The sequence below is a fragment of the Asparagus officinalis genome, chromosome 1 (assembly GCF_001876935.1).
Source record: "Asparagus officinalis chromosome 1, Aspof.V1, whole genome shotgun sequence".
NCBI classification, from domain to species: domain Eukaryota; kingdom Viridiplantae; phylum Streptophyta; class Magnoliopsida; order Asparagales; family Asparagaceae; genus Asparagus; species Asparagus officinalis.
In genome coordinates, this window is record NC_033794.1 from 76,647,043 (window position 1) to 76,669,187 (window position 22,145).

Genomic DNA, 22,145 nt, shown 5'->3' on the forward strand with positions numbered 1-22,145 from the left:
TGTTGCGACTAGGTAAGGCTAAGAGTTACTCATTGTGGGAGTTTGGTTAGACAATAGTTTTGGGTAGATTCCAAGATGCGGTCTTGTCAGCCTACTAAATCCAGTTTGTGATTCAGGCGAACTCTTTGCTTAGTGAGGAACCTTCGCGAGAAGGAAGAATGAACATAGGATTGTTATCTAGACCTTTATAAAAATCTAATGTATTATTGATTGATTGCTCTTGGTGTTTGATTATATTATTTTATATCGTTTATCACTTTTACTTTATATATTTAGCTGCTGTGTTTTTGGTAAAAAAATGATAGCAATCCTATTCAACACCCATTATTTCTAATGAGAGCCTTCATTGTCACAATTTCTGCAAATAATAGAGATCTGAAGCTATATTTACAAGCACTTATAGTAATTACAAGAGTCCGTGGAACTTCTACTTATCATTTGTAGTTGAAGTTTCTTCTTGACACTGCAGTGTCCCTAAATTGACATCATTGATGTTCGACCCGTCAGCAGTTTGTGAAACGAACATCATTCTGTAAAGCTTTGAAGAGACTGTAAGTTTTCTATCTTCGCGGAGCCTACTGTGATCAACCGAAAAAGAATTATCTTGCATGTATTTATGAGGCTTCTACTCTTCTTCTCTTCCAAACCAGCGGCGCTACAAGCATCCAAACTGCAAACACAATCAGCTCGAAGAAGTATTAAGAGGAAGCAATTGCAATATTTCCGCTTATAACATTATTATAATAAGATAAGATACGCTGTATGAGCATAAACTTACTGTAAATAAGCGCCGCGAGCCATTCATTACCAACTCTTACCCAGGTACTGGCCCATCCCACATCAATTGTCCATCTAAGAAAATTAATGTAACATAATTAGTATCGCATAATTATTATTCTGGTGCTTATAATGCTTTTTACTGGTATGAGAACTTACTTCTTCATAGTTTTATGTGTATTCCATCCAACGAAGAGCATTCCAAAGTACATAGCTCCCATGGCAAATACAAAATGGAAGAAGCCATAACCATAAGGTACATCGTCTTCTGACTCTGCTTCGCTCTTCTTGAACTGTATTTATATATTGAAAGCTATTAAGTTCACAGTTATCAATAAATAAAAGGTTTAATTGGACATAACTTCCTGTAGTATTGATATTTTTAACTTACTACTCCTGTAGTATTTGTACCTGAAGACATTTGGAGTCTATCCCTGTCGAAAATGTTGCCGCTGCAATAACAAGTATAGCGACGACAAAGCTCTGTTGAGAACGTCAAGTTTGGATCAGGCACGCTTAAAACTAATGCCAAGAATTTTTCAAGGATAGAACAGGATTTCACCAATTGACGGGTATTTTCTTAGCTTGTTGGAAATATAATCCATAAAAAAAAGATTAGGAACCGCATACCACAATAGTAAGCCAATCTGCATTTGTTGCAGCTTCTGCTTTCCTATTGCAGATTTCTGTATTTGGTTCACTGTAATTGCAAATCAAGTACAAGTTAGTACAATTTAGTTTAGGGTAAATTGCACATAGAGCCATTGTAGTTTCACTTTTTGACACTTACTATTTACTACCCCTGTAGTTTCATAGTTGCAGGTAGACACCATGAAATTAGTGAGTCTATCTGAGGGGAAAAAGCCAAATGAAATTAACCCGAGGGTCTAACTGCAGCAATGAGACTATAGGGTAGTAAATTCATGGCAAATCTGCAGGGGGTGTATGTGCAAATTTCTTTACATTTTTTTATCAGAAAACATAGAAAACATAGAAGCCAGAAGTTTCAAACCAAGTTACCTCCTGATAGCACACCAACAAAGGAACACAATGTAAGTCCCCATTAATCCTGGTGCAAGAAGTCCCGCATTTACCTATCACAAAGGATTAAACTGCAGTAAGAAATTTTAACTTTGAAACTTTTACGGTTAGAAAGAAACAAAGTTATCTATTTACTTTTGGATGAACCGAGACAAAGGTAGTGACTTGGAGAAGAGCGAGAGTGAGTGTGATGAAGAGGATGTTAAGCTTGCAGGTTGGCTTTGGCGCGTACCAAATGTACATCAACACAATGCCGATGATTGAGGCAACGTATGATGCAATTGAGATGACTGATACATGGATTCGGCTGCAATCATATAAATATAGAAATGAAACAATCGAAAAAAAATTTACATTAAATGCAATTTACAATTTATTTAACTTTGATTACAGTTGTTTATCATGAAATTAAGGAATTCATAGATCTCAAATAACAAATTCTCTAATATCATCCAAACAGTCCAAAAGGGATATATGGTACTGATTTATTACATGTTTGGGTGGTGGCGTAAGTATATGCATGAAGAAAATTATATATGTAACTTAAAATTGCTGCAGTTTTGTTCTTGTGCTTAATTCTCGAACATACCATCTTTCTGCATTTTTCTCTGATCTGCAACAGTCATTCAACCATGTTATGAAACTGATCACACTAATGAGCTGAATCACTAGAAACACCCTGAAAAAGAAAATTTCACCAGAATTAAACAATTAAATTTCCAGAAAAAAATCTATTTCTTGTTAATAATCAATAATTTATAATTACCCAGCACCAAAATGTGCAATCCGCCCTGCAAAAACAACCAAAAACAAGAATCAAAACAGGCAAGCCAACTGATGAAAGCTCACACTCAGTAAGAAGTTAAAGATTACCATAGAATTCGATAAATCCCGAGGGAACCAGGAAAGGGATTCCCAAGTAAAACAGCCACATTATGACTTTGGCAGGCCACCATTCGGAGTGCCATGAATTTCTAGGATCCTCCAATTTCTTCGTGCCAGCAGTTGAGAGGAACATTATGAAGAAGAATAACTAATTCACTGTTAAAGATTAACCACTAAAAATGTTCATGTTCTATACAAAATCCTGAACTATAAGTCTAAAGATGCATTTAAATGATACTTTAAGTTCAGTGCTTCTCAAAAAAATTCATGTTACATGATAGCAAGTTGCAAGAGTTACCCTTTTTCGAAAAAGAAAGTGACATGCAGACTAATCTTGCCAATCTGATTGGATTGAGAACAAAATTAAAAAGGGACTTTTTCCCATCCCTCTAGAATAAATTCATGTATAAAATGAAAGAAAAAGGACTTAAAAGTTACAAACAAAATTTTTGGAACATATTTGACATATTCATGGCCTTGTAGTAGTATACATGTTTTAACAACTATATATGATATGATAACATCCAAAAAGTTAGAATCTCCTTATCAAACTTAAATATTTTATAAATTTTTATTTAACATATTGCATCAAAATCTAACCACCCCAAATTCAACTTTGACCAATAAGGATACAAAACAGCCCAAACTGATACGAAACAAATCCGCATACACAAATCCGCATACACATATATGTTAAGATATTTTTTTATTAAGTGGGTCCCACCTTTTTGCATTCATCTTTGGCTGCAGCCGTAAAGAAGGAAAAATGAAAAGTAAGGTGGGTCCCACGTTTTTACCACCCATAGTCAGGGGAGTTTAGTTGAATCAAAGAGTTCAGGCGAGTTTCGTTGGAAACACCCAAACTTCCAGGGTGGTTTTGTGAAATTTAACCAACATGCTATACAGTAGTAATCAAGAAGAAGGGGAAGCTTACTCATTAGCTCAGAAAGCGCAGCATGGCCATAATCTCGAATTGTCCATGCTAATAAACTCGTAACAAGAAAAAATAAGCCATATATGTATCGAGCCATCAAAGGACTTGGACCGATACAGAAATGTGTACAACATGAATCCTGCATAAAATGCTCATATCTCTCTCTATGACTATGGTTGTTGTTATTATTTCCACGATCCTCCATAGCTTCCCTCGTCATTAACCAGTTATTACTGCAACGTGAAGAGGAAGAAAATGACATTGGATTCAAGAAATGAGCTAATGGTATTAACTAATATAGAGGTTGGCAAGATTTGTTCAGATATTTTTTTGGAGTGACTTCCTTTTTAACTTTTTCCTTTTTTTTCTTTTTTTTTTAAGATTTGCAGCAAAAATATATGTCAGGTTCTTGATAGAAGCTTCTTGAGTTTAGACAGTTCATGAGTTTAGTTGCCTGATAAGCTCATAAGAACATTTTGACTGTTTCTTTCAAAAGAAACTAAAAGCACCATTCTGGTAAATGAGTACTGTAACTAAATATCTATATCTTACCATTTTGGATGAGATCTATTTAACAGTTCAGAGGTTAATAAATAGTCATAAATGAAGGACGACAACATTAGTTCAATATATCATGCATGATTCAGAATTTCATTTTGAAAGTTCTTTTAAATGTAAATTTAGCAAGAAAAAGAAAACTAAACTTTGTGGGTGATTTGTGCAAAACCCCTGAATTTTAAAAATCAGAGAAATCCCCCTAAACTTCGGGTGGTTGATATTTCTTCGTCATGCCAGGAAAATAATTTACACGAAAAGGTCCATTAGGTACCTAATCATTATGTCATAATAGATCTTGTTGGTCTTGAGAGTGGAGACCCAAACCTAGAATCAAAATCAACAATCGCATGAAAATTCAAGACAGGTCATGGGTGTGGTGTCTGTCACACCCTGGTGTGGCAAAGTCTACCCTGTCTGTCATAGGTGTGGTTTTTGTCATACCCTGGTGTGACAGAGTCTGCCATGTCTGTCATGGGTGTGGTGTCTGCCACACTAGGGGGTGTGGCAGACTCGTTTTAGAATCCTAATCTGTTTGGAATTGTGTTTTGTTATAAATAGAAACACGTCCCTTTAGGATTTAAGAGAGAAAAAGAGCACGAAAAAAGAGGGTTTTGAGGGCTCTTTGAGATTAGAAATCTTAGAGAGATAGAGGCCAATTGCAAGCATTGTAATTTTCTTAAAGTAATTAAAGAATTGTGTGTGGCTCCCGAGGACGTAGGCACGTTGCCGAACCTCGTAAATCTGGTGTGTTCTTTCTGTTGCCCTTCTTGTTTTGATAATGTTTAACAAACAATTTACTTCTAATATTGTTTGTTTAGTGTTTGTATAATTCTATTTATTATAAACAAACAACATGTTGGAGGATGGATGGAATTGCGCATTCACGATCATATCCAATGGTGGTTAGCGGAATTGTGGAGTAAAGCCTTGCATTTCAAGTTCAAGATCCAAGTTCAAGCTTCATCCGCAAGATTACCAAGTCAAGCTATTGAAGATCAAGATCAAGCTTGGATAATTTAGTTTAGGAGTTTATATTATGTGTGTTAGTACCTTAAGCTCAATATAATATGCACACACATTTTATTGGTTTCTTTGTATATATATATAGTTACATATATATACATAAGTTAAGTTCTGGTTTCTATGTATATTTAGTAATATGTATACATACATGGTTTTGAGTTTTCAAGTTTTACTATGAAACAATTGAATACAATTGAAAATACATTTCTTGTTTCATACTTATATACATATATATGATTTTATTAATATCAACTTTATTTAGTTCAATGAAATCATGTTTTAGTGCATTATATATGTATTTTGATAAAATACTATATTCATTATTTATAGACTTCAAAACAATAGTTTACATCATTCTTCAAGTCTATAAAATCATTTTGTATTGTTTCAAAATATGGTTAAGTATATATATATAGTTATATATATATATACATAAGTTAAGTTTTGGTTTCTATGTATATTTAGTTATATATATACACACATGGTTTTGAGTTTTTAAGCTTTAATATGAAACAATTGAATATAATTAGAAAACATACTTTTGTTTCATACTTATATGCATATATATGATTTTATCAATATCAATTTTATTTAGTTCAATGAAATCATGTTTTAGTGCATTATATGTGTATTTTGATAAAATACTATATTCATTATTTATAGACTTCATAACAATAGTTTACATCTTTCTTCAAGTCTATAAAACTATTTTGTATTGTTTCAAAACATGGTTAAGCTAAAATGTCAAAACTCATATGTTTACATTTTTATGTTTTGGACTATTTTGTAAAATGATGATATTTTTTATTTGGGAGGTCCTTTCCAAAAACTAGTTTTTGTAGCATGTGTATTATCATGTCTACAATCATTTCCTAAAGTTTTACATTTTTTAGAATTTATTTGATATTTTTAAACAGGATTTTAAAATCAGAAAATAGTTTTTCAAACCTGTATTTTCATGTATCAGTTCACGATCGACCACCACGGTCGACCGTGCCTTTGATTTTCCCTGCGAAGACATCAGCAACTTTTACGGTCGACCGCCACGGTCGACCGTCAGCTTAAAAATTCCCACGGTCGACCGTCAGCTCGAAAATTCCCACGATCGACCGCCACGGTCGCCCGCCAAAGTTTCTGGAAATTTTTTAAGTTTCGAAAGTGGCTTGCGGTCGACCACGAGATTTTCACGGTCGATCGTCGTTCACTCCAATGATCATTTTGTACAGAATCTAATTTTTGATTCTGTTAGTTTTTTGGTCATTTCTGTTGGGCTTTTGGCTAATGTTTTGGGAGGCTATAAATACCCCTTTGATCTCAGTTCTCAGAGCAATTCAAGAAGTTTTTAAACAAGAGTTTAGCAAGGGTTTAAGTTTGTTTAGTGTTTGCTTAAAAGAGTTTTGTTTGTGAAGAAGTTTTACACAAGTAGAGGAGATCATCTATATTTCTTGGGCTTCATTTTTAATCCATCTCTCCATCTTGTTTTTCAGAGAAGATTTCTAAACTCAATACTAGCTTTGTATTGATTCTTTGTTGTTTATCATTTCCATTAAGCTAGTTTTTTCAATTGAGTTTAGTTGATTTGATTTCACTCATTTCTTACACATACCCACTTGAGCTTATTGTATTTTCATACATAGTATATTTGGGTTGGTGAGTGTTGTAACAATTAAGTGTGAGCTTTCATTGTGTTCTCATCCATATTAGAGAATAATCATTTATTGTATTGTGCTTATTGTGAGATTCACTTTGTAATACACTTGTACACCGAGAGAAGTGTGTGGCGAGAGTCGGGGATCATCCAAAGAGGAGTGGCGTCGGTTGACGAACCTAGGAAGATGTTGTATCCGAGTACTTGAGGGAGACACATCTAGTTCAACATTTGAGATGGTGTAGAGTGGGATTACAAAAGTGTGTTAGTTGTAGAGTTTTCGGTAAACTAGAAAACCATATTGTGTGGTGTAAACGTTATTCGAGTAAGCGTAGAAAACCCGATTGTTGTGATAGTGGAGATCTCCTCGAGGTGAGGAGCGGAGATGTAGGTCAAGTGGTTAGACCAAACTCTGTGATCATATCGTTTTGTTTGTGATTGCATTGGCGTTCTTATTCTTGTATTCATATCTTATATCGCCTTTGTGTATTGCTCTTCATATTGCCCTATCCCTTTTGTAGACTGTTTATTTTATCCTTGTGTTAGTTTATATATCCTTGCTCATGTGTTTGTAATATCTCATTGCTAGGATATATTCATTTGTTCATATTGCTTATCCGAGCTCATATATCTTGTTGTATTTTATACTTGCTAAGATAACTTATTAATTATTTTTAATTGACATAAAATCAGATTAGATTAGCATAAGACCCTAATCACCCCCCTCTAGGGTCTAACACTTTCTTGTTTACTTTCCTACAAGTTTTTATCTTTGATTTATGGTGAATTTCTATCTTGCTCAACTCTCAAACACAAGATCCGGAAGGGTACGGATTTGATTTGATTATTTCGAATCCTCAATAACTGGTATCAGAGCTTCATTCAGTAAATTTATGAGAAAGAGAGCCATGACAGAGGAAATCAAATCTAAGATTGAGAAGTTTGACGGTTCAGACTTCATCTACTGGAAGTCGCAGATGGAGGACTATCTGTACCAGAAGGACTTGTATTGCCCATTGATGGGCAAGGAAAAGGGACAGAAGAAAGAGGAGTTAGATGGTGATTGGGAGATACTGGATAGGAAGGCTCTAGGGCAAATCCGATTATCGCTTGTCAAATCAGTAGCCCATAATATTTTGAAGGAGAAGACGACGGTGGGGCTTATGGAAGCGCTCGTGAAGATGTACGAGCAATCGTTGGCAGCAAATAAGGTGCATCTCGTCAAAACTCTTTTCAACCTCAAGATGGCAGAAGGATGGTCCTTCACGATGCACCTCAGCGAGTTCAACACGATTGTTGATCAGCTTATCTCCGTGAGTATCACATTTGATAACAAAGTGCAAGCCCTATTGATTCTATCGCAGTTGCCGGATAGTTGGACAGGTTGTGTGACGGCAATCAGTAATTCGGCGGGGAAGGAGAAGTTGAAGCTGAGTGAGGTTGTTAGCATGATTCTATCCGAGGAGGTTAGAATGAAATCGTTCGAATCAGAATGTTCAGGTTCAGCTCTAAATTTTGAGCAGAGAGGCAGAAGCCAGAAGAAAGAAAACCAGAACAGGAATCAATCGAAATCAGTAAAGAAGATGTCAAACTCGAAGGTTAGGCCTATCAAAAGGAAGTGTTAGAACTGCGGCCAGGAGGACCATATGTCTTCAGTCTGCAAGAGTCCAAAAAAGGATGCGGGTGAGCAGGAGGCTCATATCGTACAAGATGTCTTGATCCTTGCTATGGATAGCGACTCAGATTCTTTAGTCATCGATTCAGGAGCCTCTTTCCACGCCACTGCTAACATGAAGCTCTTTCAGAATTATATAGCAGGGGACTTTGGAAATGTATATTTGGTGAATAACGAGCCCTGTAATATTGTTGGAAAGGGTGAAGTGCAGATTCAGATGAAAGGCTCTAAGTGGACCTTAAAGAACGTGAGACACGTGCCAAAGCTGAAGAGGAATCTTGTTTCAGTGGGACAGCTTGGAGCAGAAGGCTATGTTTCGACATTCACAGGGGATTCGTGGAGAATCTCTAACGGTACGATGATAGTTGCTCAATGCAACAAGGTAGGAACTCTCTACCTCACCTTACATGCGAGTGACATCCTCGCAATTATAGCTGGCAAAGAGAGTACAGATCTGTGGCACAACAGGCTAGGGCATATGAGCGAGAAGGGGATGAAGATCTTACATTCACAGGGAAAGCTAACCAGGATCGACTCCGTGGAAGTCGGGGTTTGTGAAGATTGCATCTTTGGGAAGTAGAAGAAGGTTAGTTCCAGAAGGATGGAAGACCACCTAAGGCTCAGAAGCTAGAGTTGATTCATACAGATGTATGGGGCTCAGCCAGTGTATCATCTTTTGGCGGTTTGAGATATTATGTCACCTTCATCTACGATCACTCGAGGAAGGTGTGGATCTACTTCATGAAGCACAAGTCAGAGGTGTTTGCAATCTTCAAGAAGTGGAAGGTCATGGTGGAGAACGAGGCAGATTTGAAGGTGAAATGTCTGAGATCAGACAATGATGGAGAATACGAGATGGAGGAGTTCAAGAGGTTCTGTACTATGAATAGTATTCGCTTAGAGAGGACTACTCCAGGGATGTCGCAGCAGAACGGCATTACAGAAAGAATGAACAGAACATTGACAGAGCGTGCCAGGAGCATGCGATTACATGTAGGTCTGCCTAAGATATTTTGGGCGGATGCGGTGCATACAATAGCTTATCTTATTAATCACGGGCCATCAGTTCCATTAGATTTTGGGATACCAGAGGAGGTTTGGAGTGGAAAGAAGATAAATCTTTTACACTTGTGGGTATTTGGTTGCGTGGCTTATGTTCATATCAGTGACCATGTCAGAGACAAGCTAGAAACTAAGTCACAAAAGTGCACATTCATTAGATACAGCATTGATGAGTACGGGTATCGCCTTTGGGATGAGAAGAACAGGAAGATCATCAGAAGCAGGGACGTGATATTTAATGAGGAGGTGATGTACAAGAACAGTGAAGATGCCAAGGATAGCCAAAGCAGTGGGATCAGCATTTCAGATACAGATGGATCTAAGTACATGGATATAGAGGAACTTCCAGATAGAGGTGATGATGTTTGTTCTGATCAGAGAATGGAGGAGGCTCCAGGTGCAGAAGAAACTATCCAGGGCATGGGTGATGATGTTTGTTCTGATCAGAGAATGGAGGAGGCTCCAGGTGCAGAAGAAACTATCCAGGGCATGAAGCTTAGGAGGTCATCCAGGGTACCCAAACCAAATCCCAGATATCTTTCATCTCTTGACTACTTATTGTTGACAGATAGCAATGCGCCAGAGTGCTATGAAGAGGTAATGCAAGTGAGTAAATCTCAGCAGTGGGAGTATGCGATGCAGGAGGAGATGGATTCTCTACTCACTAATGAGACATGAGAGTTATCCCAGCTACCTGCACAGAAGAAGGCCTTACATAACAAATGGGTCTACCGGGTCAAGCAAGAGAGTGATGGAAGCAAGAGATTCAAGGCTAGATTAATAGTGAATGAGTTTTAACAGCGGGAAGGAGTGGACTACACGGAGATATTTTTCCCTGTTATGAAGCTCACAACCTTCAGAGTGGTATTGAGTTTGGTGGCTACAGAAGTCCTCTTTCTTGAGCAATAGATGTGAAGACTGCCTTTCTTCATGGTGACTTGGATAAAGAAATCTACATGAAGCAGCCTGTTGGCTTCATTGAAGAAGTAAATGAAGAGATGGTGTGCAAGCTCAAGAAGAGCTTATACGGTTTGAAACAGGCTCCGAGATAGTGGTATAAGAAGTTTGATAACTTCATGCAGAACAATGGCTACAGAAAGTGGTATAAGAAGTTTGATAACTTCATGCAGAACAATGGCTACAGAAGATGTAATTCGAATCATTGCTGTTATTTCAAAAGGTTCGAGTCCAGTCATGCAGAACAATGGCTACAGAAGATGTAATTCGAATCATTGCTGTTATTTCAAAAGGTTCGAGTCCATCTTCATTATTTTGTTATTATATGTTGATGACATGTTGGTAGCAAGACCATGTTTAGAGGAGATAAACAGTTTAAAGAAGCAGCTAACAAAAGAGTTTGCAATGAAGGATCTGGGTGCAGCGAAGCAGATTCTAGGAATGTGAATCAGTAGGGATAAAGCTGGAGGGAAATTGAGATTGAACCAAGCTGAATACATTGAGAAGGTACTTCAGAGGTTCAACATACAGAATGTTAAAGTTATTAGCACACCCCTTGGAAGTCAGTTCAAGCTATCTAAGGAGCAATCGCCTAAGACAGATGCAGATAGAGAGCATATGAGCAGGGTGTCATATTCTTCGACCATTGGGAGTCTCATGTACGTGATGGTTTGCACGAGGCCGGACATCGCCCACGCAGTGGGAGTTATGAGCAGGTTTGCTAGCAATCCAGGGAAGCAGCATTGGGAGACCGTGAAGTGGATATTGTGGTACTTGAGGGGAACAACAAATAAACCACTATGTTTCAAGAGGAAGGAGTTGGTGCTGTAGGGATACGTTGATGCGGACTTCGCCTGTGATCATGATACGAGGCGAAGCACCACGGGGTATGTTTATACCTTAGCGTCGACATCAGTGAGCTGGGTCTCACGTCTGCAGAATATTATGACTTTATCTATAACCGAGGCTGAGTATGTCACGATGACCGAAGCAAGCAAGGGAGAGGAGTTCTTTATTGTGACAGTCAGAGCACTATACATCTTGCCAAGAATCTAGTATATCATGCCAGAACGAAGCACATCGATATTAAATACCATTTTATACGCTCGCTAGTTGAAGATCGAAAGTTACATTTAGTGAAGATTTTAGGGAGACGAAATCCGGTGGACATGTTGACGAAGACAGACACCATTGAGAAACTGGAGTTGTACGCAACTGTAGTTGGACTTCGCGAGTAGAAGATGAAGGCGGAGCCACACTACGAGGACCGGCGAGATCGCCGGGATGTTGATGATTGAAGAATGGATTTTTCCAAGTAGGAGAAGATGCTTGCGAAGAAGGCGGAGTTCGGGAGAGCTCATTGATGGTGGTTTGATCTCCAAGTGGGAGATTGTTGGTCTTGAGAGTGGAGACCCAAACATAGAATCAAAATCAACAATCGTATGAAAATTTAAGACAGGCCATAGGTGTGGTGTCTGTCACACCCTGGTGTGGCAGAATCTACCCTGTCGGCCATGGGTGTGGTGTCTGCCACACCCTGGTATGGCAGAGTCTGTTCTGTCTTCCATAGGTGTGGCGTCTGCCACATCAGGGTGTAGCAGACTCGTTTTAGAATCCTAATCTATTTTGGATTGTGTTTTGATATAAATAGAAACACGTCCCTTTAGGGTTTAAGAGAGAAAAAGAGCACGAAAAAAGAGGGTTTTGAGGGCTCTTTCAGATTAGAAATATGTGAGAGAGAGAGAGAAAGAGGGAGAGAGAGGCCAATTGCAAGCATTGTAATCTTCTTCAAGTAATCAAAGAATTGTGTGGTGTGGCTCCCGAGGACATAGGCATATTGCCGAACCTCGTTAAATCTGGTGTGTTCTTTCTTGTTTACTTTCCTACAATTTTTTATCTTTGATTTGTGGCGAATTTCTTTCTTGCTCAACTCATTAACACAAGATCCGGAAGGGTACAGATTTGATTTGATTATTTCGAATCCCCAACACCAAACACTTGCCCCGGATCGACTTCAATATCATAATTGCTCTAGTGAATAACTAAAAAATATATAGATAGATGGGTGATAGGAAGAAAATAAATTAATCATAATAAAAATATCTAACTTTCATTTGGTAAGTATATTCTCAATATTGAAACCAAAGATCTCAAATTCAAACAAGTTTGAATTAAAAAAGTCAAATTTGTGGGAATTGGTTAAAATTTTTAATTAAAATTAAAAGTGTATTATTATATTAAAGGGTAATTAATCATTCATATTATCTTTTCTTCATAATATCTTTCCATAGCATACAAATAAATAATGAAAAATAAAAGATATATTGTTGCCCTTTTAAAAAGGAGTAAGGATCACCGAAATAGTGTCTTAATGCAATAATTTTTCAAAGTAAAGAGAAAGGATTCCAGAACAAGAAAACACTATTTTCAATTGTCTCAATCATTTTATTACAATGAAGAGGAAAAATAGATTTGAGACAAGACAAATAAAATAGGTTAGAAATTACTCAAGAAATGTCTAAGGATTTATCTTCGGACTTTTTCATAATTACCCAACTTGATTTATGAGTATGAATGATATTTATTTATTCTGTAAATAAGAATAAAATGACTCAAATCATAAATTCATGATTTTATGGATCCATTTTTTATTATATACAAAAATATTAGAATCATTTTTTCTCGAGCCTTATGAGGCGAAAACCTCCAATAGACTATGAAGAGCTTAACCATAGATAATCTCTTAGCCATCCCCATCAAATAAGTGGAAGATTCATTATACTGTGAAAAGTTACTCTATCATAATATGATGTGTTTTTAATGATAATAAAAAGTGGCACATCCAGTGGTATTTAACATCTAGAAAACTACCAAATAAAATGCGTCCCAAGCAGAAATATCACAAGTACCCCACGTCCTGGGCCACCGCAAGGAAAACTATAACCTAAATCATTTTTAACTGGCGTTAATTTGGAACCGTGTGCATGTAAAGCACCTTTTACTAAATTCAATGTAGTTGTATGCAAACCTGGAGCAATTGCATGATGAACCAAGAAATCTTCCAAACATGTTGTTAAGAAGAGTGAATTATTATTTTTAGTAATAGCATATAACTAACAGGGTAACCATATTGTGACACTGAAACATACTCCCAGTCTGTACGATAAATCAGAAATAACCTTCGTTTCATACTATTATCTCGTTACAAAATATCATGTTAGGAAAGACAATACTAGTTTTTTAATGTCGAACTCAAAATGCCATGCTATTACAATCTATTATTTACATTTTATACAGAGAAGGCATAGTCTTCTTCTTTTTTGTTTTAAATAAAAACTCATTAGCACCAAGCGTGAGGGAATGCTAGACGTTTAATAATTTTTTTCTCCAACCAGAATGAAAGATACTATTAAAACGGCTAATCCCATGCATGTTGTATGTTAATTGTATGAAACAAATTGTATGGTATCATAAATAGCTATTCCTGGTGTTACCCACCCATGGGGGGGGCTTATAAATAAATAAAGATCTTAGTATCATCTTTTATACTGAGATATACCATGAGACCAATAAGTTGATTTGAGATCTTGCTATCAATTTCTTGGCCTAATAAAAGTAATCTTTCTCGATAAAATTGGTTGACTAGGACAAAATTATATTCCTTTTGAATTGTATGCGCATCTTTGGATACATACGGTTCAAAAACTGCTAAAAATAAGCAATGTGTCGACTCCAATCCTCTCTCTCTTTTTCTTTGTAATGGATTTCTGTTTTCTAATAAAAATGAAGGGGGTTTTTGATAATCACATGTTTATTACAATTTTATACCTTCATTATCTATTTTTACATGAATAAATATATAACTAATAATTATTTTTATCTTTAATTGCATGTTAATGAAGAATAAAGCCTAAGATCTTATCTCTCAACAAAAGCACAATGAATTAATGAAGAATAAAAGCAAAAGCCCAAAAGCCCAATGGAAGAAGAAATTCTGCCAGAAAATGGAGAAACATGGCCATCGATTCCCGTATCGATGCCCGCATCGATGTCATCGATTCTGTTACAATCCAATGGCTAAAAATCAAGGTCTTATGGATCCAAGGGCTCTAATTCACTGATGTATATTATAAATAGGGGTAGAGAGTGAGGGATTGAGGGTGTGAAAAAATTTATAACTCTATTTGGAGAGGAGAGTTACTCTTAATTAAGAAGACTTTCCAAATTTATAATTTTTATTACAATTAATAAAAGAATTTTTTTCACCTCTTCATATTTTCTTCTCATTATTTGATGATGATGATGAAGATGAAGATCAATGTGAAGGTTTGATTTTATTTTCTCTTTTATTTCTTTATAGTAATTTCTTTCCGTATTGCTTATTAGTTAAGATTTACATTCATATCTTGTAGAGTATATTTATTTTCTTATCTCTATTTTATTTTGCATTTTTAATTTGTAGAGTAGATTTATTTTCATTTGTGTTCTTTTGCATTTTAGTTAGATTATTTCTTGTTCATAGTGTAATTTTCTTTGTTCTTATTTTTCATCTTTGTAATTAGTTCTTTTCTTTTTATTTCATTTTTTGTTTTTGATTCTTAAGATGTGGAACTAATTCTTGTATGGATCTTAGAATTGTATGAAACTAGCCTAATTTCCTTTATATTATGTGAATTCTTCTCTTGCGCTTAAAATAATCATGTATAGGATAATCAACTAGAGAACTAACTGGTAGAAGAAGAATTTGATAATCTATGTTTATTTTGAGTGGTTTGATAGGTTATGCTTATGAATTCTAGAATTACTATCTAGTTGTTGTTCTTTTCATGAATACTATTTTTGCTTAGATGATAATTTGGTAGGTTATACTTTTTTTAAATAGTTTGATAGTCTATTTTTAATAAATCTAAGGTAAAATATGATAAAAGAGAATGGTTCATAATTTATAATTAAAATTAGCTAGTGGATTCAATTCTACATTCCTCGTATCTTTAATTGAATCCTCCATGTTTACTTTCTTGAATTTTTTATTCTTGATTTTCCATTTTCTTTCCTCTTATTTTCTTTGATTCCTTTCTCTCCTCTCAATTTTATTTTATTGTTTTGCATATATTCATAACACTCATCATATTTCTCAACAATCATACTCAATCATCACCCCTAATTGTCACGCACACAACATAAGAACTGATTCTAATTATCTCTTAAAAACACCTTCCTCATGGGATCAATAACTTTTTATACTATAACTTGATTATTTATACACTTGCAACTTTTGGACATCATTTAAGCCCCGTCATCTTTCTTATACTTTTCATAAAACATAAGTTTTGGGCACCGGCACCTCCCTTGAAAAAAGAATTTACTATTGAACTTAATTTCTTGAATTAACCTTCATTGTTGTATTGCTCTGTCGTGATTCAAATCACGATGTTATTTTCATGTTCTTGAATGGGTCCTTTCAATTATTTTAGGTTCATGTTCTCCTTTGGAGAAAGATCTATTTGAATTCTATTTGCACATATAGGACAAATGGTACCACTTCTTTTGCTATAATTTTTTTTCAATTGTTTTCTTTTACGCCTTCCCCAAACTATTCGATGTATTCGATGTATTCATCATACTGGTCGGCATAGTAGTTTGAGATCACTCCTATAATTAAGTATTAAGAATCGTCTTTGCTACAAGTGACAATTGTACATATATTACTATTATTGATTTGGTATTTTCTAAATGAAACCTGGATATTTTATTAGTCCAAGTCAACAATAAATTCTTCCAATTGAAAATATTGATCCTTAACAGAAATTGATATAATTTCACTTTACACTCCGAATAATTGAAGAATCAATCAATACAATATCTCTTGCGCAAATTAGGGGATATGTCAATTGGGGAAGAAAATGGGGAAGTCTTATATGACCCAATATGTCTGACAAGTCGCACTATACATCAACCCAAACTACATCTTCCTCTTGAGGACTCTGAAAGGTACTTTGGGAATACTCATGGGCATTAAATTAAAGAAAAAGTTAAGTACTATACTTCACTTTAATATGGAAATGTAGGAATGAGTTTATTGTCTTCATTATTTTTTTTTCTTGTCCATTCCACTAGTTTATACATAAATTAGAAGATTTTTAAAGAAAAAAAAGAATGAATAAATTAAACTTTTAATGAAGGAATCGATTTTTTTGAATAATAAACAAAGTTGTCTATAAACATAAATATGCAAAACCACCTTGATCTTGACTCTAGAGAAACCTCCCCCTTTTGAACACGTGAGGTGGGAGGTGGGCCACACCCACATGAACGAACGCGTTTTTTTTCGTTTCCACAAGACCCGAAGTTGAGGATATAAATACCTCTGCTTTTTTTGGGCTTTATGCAAGGAGTTTTTGCGGCTGCGGGAGAAAGTGCGAAAGAGGTTTTGTGATTTTTTTTGGCTGAGGAGAATTTTTGTGTAGTCCTTTTGTGTTTTTTTTTTTTTTTTTGAGAGAGTTTTTGGCATCTCCTTTGTGAGAGATCGATTTGAGAGTTTGTGTGAGGGTTTAACTTGTGTGATTGTAAACCCTAGTTGTATTCTCTCCCTCTAATTATAGACTTCCCCCTCCTTGCCCCGTGAACGTAGGCAATTTGTCGAACCACGTAAAATTAGTTTGTCTCACTTTTGTGTGATTTATAATATCTTACTTAGGTTCCCTCAACGGGTCAGTCCTAGAACTGATGAGAGGAAAAGCTGATACCCAACTTTGTTAAGATATTTTGCTTAAGATTCTTGTTTCCTTTGTGAAATAGGAATTCCTATTGCGACCTGACTCTCTTATTGTGCTGCCGAAATGCTGCCGAAATTTTCGCTACGCGACACCCCCAACTTTCAAGAGTTTCACAAAACTTAATGAACTTTCGCTTTTCTCTGTTTCCTCTGTTAGGATATAAAACTATAATTCACATTAAATTCGTATTAAGTTCACATTAAATTCTTGAACTATGTAGCGATAATAATTTTTTGAACTCTGCATTGAATTCATGGACAGTAAGGTTCGAACCTGGATTGCTCTGATACCATATTAAATTTAGTCCCTCTAACCATTATACTAAAACTTCAAAGTTATAGTGAGGGTCGAGCATTATGTTTTTATATTTAGCATCCTCTACCCGCTCTTTCTCGACATACCCTTGAAACGGAATGTGCCCCCAAGCTTAAGTAAAACTTTAGGAAAGTTCAGGGGGTTTTGTATAATCTTCAAAGTTTTGGGGTGTTTCCTCTAATGTTTAAAGTTTAGGGGGTTTTGTGCAAATCTATCAAAGTTTCAAGGGACTTTTGAAATTTCTATTGTTCCAAGGAGTTCTATGCAAATCACCCAAATTTTAGGGGGTATTTTCGAAATTTAACCTTTTAATCAGTAATAGTACTATATGGACCTTTCCCTGGTTAGTTAACCTTCATTCTGTCCTTAGCAATATATCTTAGTATAATTTCTAAGCAAAGAGCAAGAGAACTCAGAAACAATCATTTGTTTTTTTTTTCAAGCAAACACACACATTATCTTAACAGTATTATATTTTTTACCATCCTAACCTCAATTTAGTAAGAGGTTAATAATGTTCTTAATTATAGTTCTTCCAAACAACTTAAATTACAAAAATGAAAAGCACTCAATCCCGCACCCACTTGCACATTGCCCCCACTTCGTAGGGAGATGACGTCATCAACATCCCACGAGTTTCTTTCTTTTAAAAGTTTCTATAGTGCGATCAAAGTAACGGCCAAGCATATATAAAGTAAAGGGGGGAAAAAAGAGCTCCGTCTATAGCTTTATCTTTTTCTTTTGGGTTATTTGATAATAGATCCTCTTTAATATCACTTAATTATGAATAGACCACTTGTAGTTCTATTTGGGAAGGATAGACCCCCTTTAGTACTAAGCGGCTCAGGTGTGAATACAACCCCTTATTGAACTTTTTCGACTCTTTTAAAAAATAAAAAAACAGCAATTGATGGTCACTATTCACCAATAGAACTATAGAAGTTTTACTTGCCTCCTCAAACCATTTTAACAATTTTAAGAATAAAAAAAGTTCACTTAAGAGGTCTATTTTAAAAAATAGAATTACATAGTCTTTTCACAATTGTGTGATCCTACAGAGGGTCCGGGTCCGTCCGCAATTAACCCTTTTTCTTTTACTTCTTTAATTAATACGTAGTACAGATTTTTCTTTTTATACGTATAAATTAAAAGCGGGGTTTTTGTCTTGCAAAATAGAACCGACTCGTTATGTGACGCCTTAAATTGCACTCTTCATTACTCAATGTTTTCTTGCAACCTCGAAAAAAAAAACCTACTATTGATTATTGTCTTTCTAACTTTCATACTGTTATCCATATGTCTTATTTATTATTGAAATGACTTATCGTTAACATAGTTAAGTATATATAATATTTATTTTCATTGTTATTCGAGTTTTCAACATAAAAATTATTTTTGTCGGCATTCATTCTGAAAATTATTTAAATTATAATATGCATTAGGTTTGCAACATCGTTATATTACAAAATCCTTGAATGACAAAAGCAACTACTAGTTTTAAATATGTTGAAAATCAATTACAAATCCAATTACATATATATTTGGATCAGATAAACAATGAGAACTTCAAAATAAATGAACAAAAATGCAGATGAATTGTGAGGTCCAAGAATCAAGAACAAGAAAAACTAACCTTCAAGGGCAAAGAAGAAGATCCTTATAGAAGTTTCTGAAAAACCAGCCGTCGTCGCGATCTCAGAGAAAGAGAGAAGAGAAATTAAGGAGAGATTGAAGAGATAGAAATGGTGATGAAAATGGTGGTGAAATTAGGAAACTAAGAAACTTTCCTTCCTTAGCTTTCAGTGACTTGCTTGGAGGGCTTCATATATATTTTCGTATAAGCTTTTATATACTTAAATCTTTAAAGTGAAGAGCTTATGCTTTACACAAGCTAAAGACTTTCATGTGTAATTGGTCACTTTAAAGCGTCAAACTCATCTACGACCTAATGTTTTTTTTTTTTTCCTTTTTCCCCTTTTTCCCCCCAATGAAACAGTTTCTTTTTTAGTTATGAGTTGTTATCATAGATTTTTCTTTTTCTTTTCTTATTCTTCAATATTGATACATCCAAGATTCTTCAAACTCCCGTTAAGGCTTAGACATGTGGTTTCTCCTACGCCACATGCAAGTCTTTTTGTGAGGGAAATTTATTTTTTGTGATAATTTAACTAATCTATTTAGAACTTTTTTATCAGGTTAACTTGGACCATGATAAATAATTTACAGATGTTTTAGATATAGTACGTGCTCATCAAATCTTTCAAATTTATGTGAGAGGCTCTCCTAAATCTACATGTTCCGGAGCCATTCATTTAGAGATGCCAGTATACTAAAAAATATGTCTATCTTTCTATTATTATTTGAGAATGAAGGAAACCTTGTTCTTTTCTCACCCTGTGGCCAATATCATTTAAAAAAAATTGAATGCATACTATTATTTGAGAATGAAGGAAACCATTGTTCATTTCTCACTATATGTAGCCAATATCATTTAAAAAAATTGCATGCATATGTTCTTAAAACCTCATCTGACATATATATATTTATAGATTTGAACAAGATAAATATTTTGTAGAATTAGATTTCTAAAAGTTTCTTTGTAAATCAAATCTCAAAAGATTCCAGATCATCAGAACTCATCACCTCACTTTATATATATTTATAGGCATCTGGAGACGACGTCATATCTCAAAAGGAATTTCAAATTGTGGGATATCTAAAATTCAGATTTGCGTGTGGAGAATGCAGGGGCAGATCCAGGATTTTAGTTCTGGGGGGGCCGCGTACAAAAGATAGATAAAAAATTTTCTTAATGTAATTTTATTCACAAGAGATATACCACAACCCAAATAAAACGAGTAGAATAGCCAACATCAATATCTCCAAAATATTTCAAAAGAGGAAGACAAATATTATATAGAAAATAGTCAAATAAGCATCATCTATTTTTTTATAACTAAAATTTCTCTAACTAAAAGGAATTCGACGTTCCTTAAAATTTTCAAAGTCTTCAATGATAGCATCAATGCTCAGACTTTTAGCAATTTCTCTTTCAATAAATACCATTAATGCGTCGGAGAGGAAAGCATCCTCCATTTTGCTTCGAAGCCTAGTTTTGACGATATTCATAGCTGAGAATGATCGTTCTGCAGTAGCAGTAGAAACTGGAAGAGTAAGCACAAGTACGGTCACTCTAAAAATGAGGTCGTATGTAGCAGATTTATTAGTCTTTACCAACCATTGACACAACTCAGAAATGGTTAAAAGAGTTTTGAAGTATGACCCTTTGACTACATTATGCTCATAATGTTTTAGTTGCATCTTCAAACTCTCTTTTTCTTCACTTGTAAAATCTTGTGCATAAAACATGCCAACCAATTTGCATATATCTTGTATTCTCAAAGCCTCAGATGCATTTTGAGGATTTAAGGCAGAACTAAGCATGAGCAATTCTGTCACATCTCCACTAAAACGCACATTAATTTCTTGCATTTGTGAATCGACCGCGGCATAAAAAAGTCTACTCGATAATGATGCCCAATGGTGATGTCTTGATGACCACGAGCTCGACGTCGTCTATCAACACACTGAGCACTAAAATCAGGAATATTAATGTTACGAGCCGCACAAAAAGACTTCACTTTTTCAAGCAAATTATCCCACTTGTCATCCCTTAACTCTTGTAGTAATCTTTTTGTAGATGACACAAGCTTCATTGCATTCGAAATGTCTTGAGACTTCCTTTGTAAAGTCTGGCAAAAAAAATCTGTGATCCCCATAATCTCACTCATTAGATGTAAGATAAGTACAAAATCGAACGAAGTCATTTCATCATAAACAGATGTTGCATCGGCTCGTTGGGAAGGAAGTCCATCCTCCATAACTTTGAGCAACACCGTACATGCTGCACTGAACATCCTGATCAAACTTGATAATGATCTGAAATGAGAACTCCAACGCGTATTAGAAGCTTGTTGTAAAGTGCTGATCTGATTAAGTCCAGGCCCTGTCTCGAGTTCATTAATAGAAATCAAATGGGCAATGTCATCCGCGTGAGCTTTCTTCAATTCATCATTACGCTTGCAAGAAGCACCAACCATATTAACTATAGAAATTAATTTATCAAAAAATATATGAATAGGAGTCAGATTTTTTGCTGCCGCAACAAGAGCCAACTGTAGCCGATGAGCAAAGCAATGAACATAGTAAGCAGTCTTACAATCTTTCATAATCAAAGTTTGCAATCCATTGAATTCACCCCTCATATTACTGGCCCCATCGTAACCTTAACCTCTAATATTTTGAACATCCAAATTGTAATGAGCCAAAGCAGAATATATGGTGTTCTTTAAAGTCAAAGCTACAGTATCGGAAACACGAACAAGCCCAAAAAACGTTCTTAAATGAATCCATTAGTGTCCACAAACCGCAACACAATAGACATTTGCTCTTTTTTGACTCATCACGGGCTTCATCAACAATAATGCAATACGT

At 35.3% G+C, this 22,145-nt stretch overlaps 2 protein-coding genes across 2 annotated transcripts; both read right to left on the reverse strand.

Annotated features, from left to right (window-relative positions):
• Positions 330–19,474, reverse strand: LOC109826312 (probable serine incorporator). Its single transcript, XM_020393335.1, has 13 exons — positions 19,285–19,474; positions 3,596–3,870; positions 3,337–3,368; positions 2,692–2,851; positions 2,585–2,609; positions 2,408–2,497; positions 1,954–2,125; positions 1,798–1,871; positions 1,408–1,477; positions 1,189–1,260; positions 937–1,070; positions 779–852; positions 330–670 (listed from the first exon to the last, which is right to left on the reverse strand). The coding sequence occupies exons 2-13, from the start codon at positions 3,855–3,857 to the stop codon at positions 615–617; spliced, it is 1,221 nt and encodes a 406-aa protein (XP_020248924.1). The 5' UTR covers positions 3,858–3,870; positions 19,285–19,474; the 3' UTR covers positions 330–614.
• On the reverse strand, positions 20,619–21,916 carry LOC109836018 (zinc finger MYM-type protein 1-like). The gene is made up of 2 exons (XM_020403963.1): positions 21,176–21,916; positions 20,619–20,879 (listed from the first exon to the last, which is right to left on the reverse strand). Exons 1-2 carry the CDS (start codon positions 21,914–21,916, stop codon positions 20,619–20,621), a joined length of 1,002 nt encoding a protein of 333 aa, XP_020259552.1.

Excerpts from the sequence above, each read along its gene's own strand:
- LOC109836018 (XM_020403963.1), bottom strand. The coding sequence starts at position 21,916 with ATGAGGGGTGAATTCAATGGATTGCAAACTTTGATTATGAAAGATTGT. Across the intron at positions 20,880-21,175 it reads CCATTGGGCATCATTATCGA|ACTAATAAATCTGCTACATA; the intron begins GTAGACTTTTTT and ends TGGTTGGTAAAG.
- LOC109826312 (XM_020393335.1), bottom strand. The coding sequence starts at position 3,857 with ATGACGAGGGAAGCTATGGAGGATCGTGGAAATAATAACAACAACCAT. Across the intron at positions 2,610-2,691 it reads GGGATTTATCGAATTCTATG|GGCGGATTGCACATTTTGGT; the intron begins GTAATCTTTAAC and ends TTGTTTTTGCAG. Across the intron at positions 1,071-1,188 it reads TAGACTCCAAATGTCTTCAG|TTCAAGAAGAGCGAAGCAGA; the intron begins GTACAAATACTA and ends ATATAAATACAG.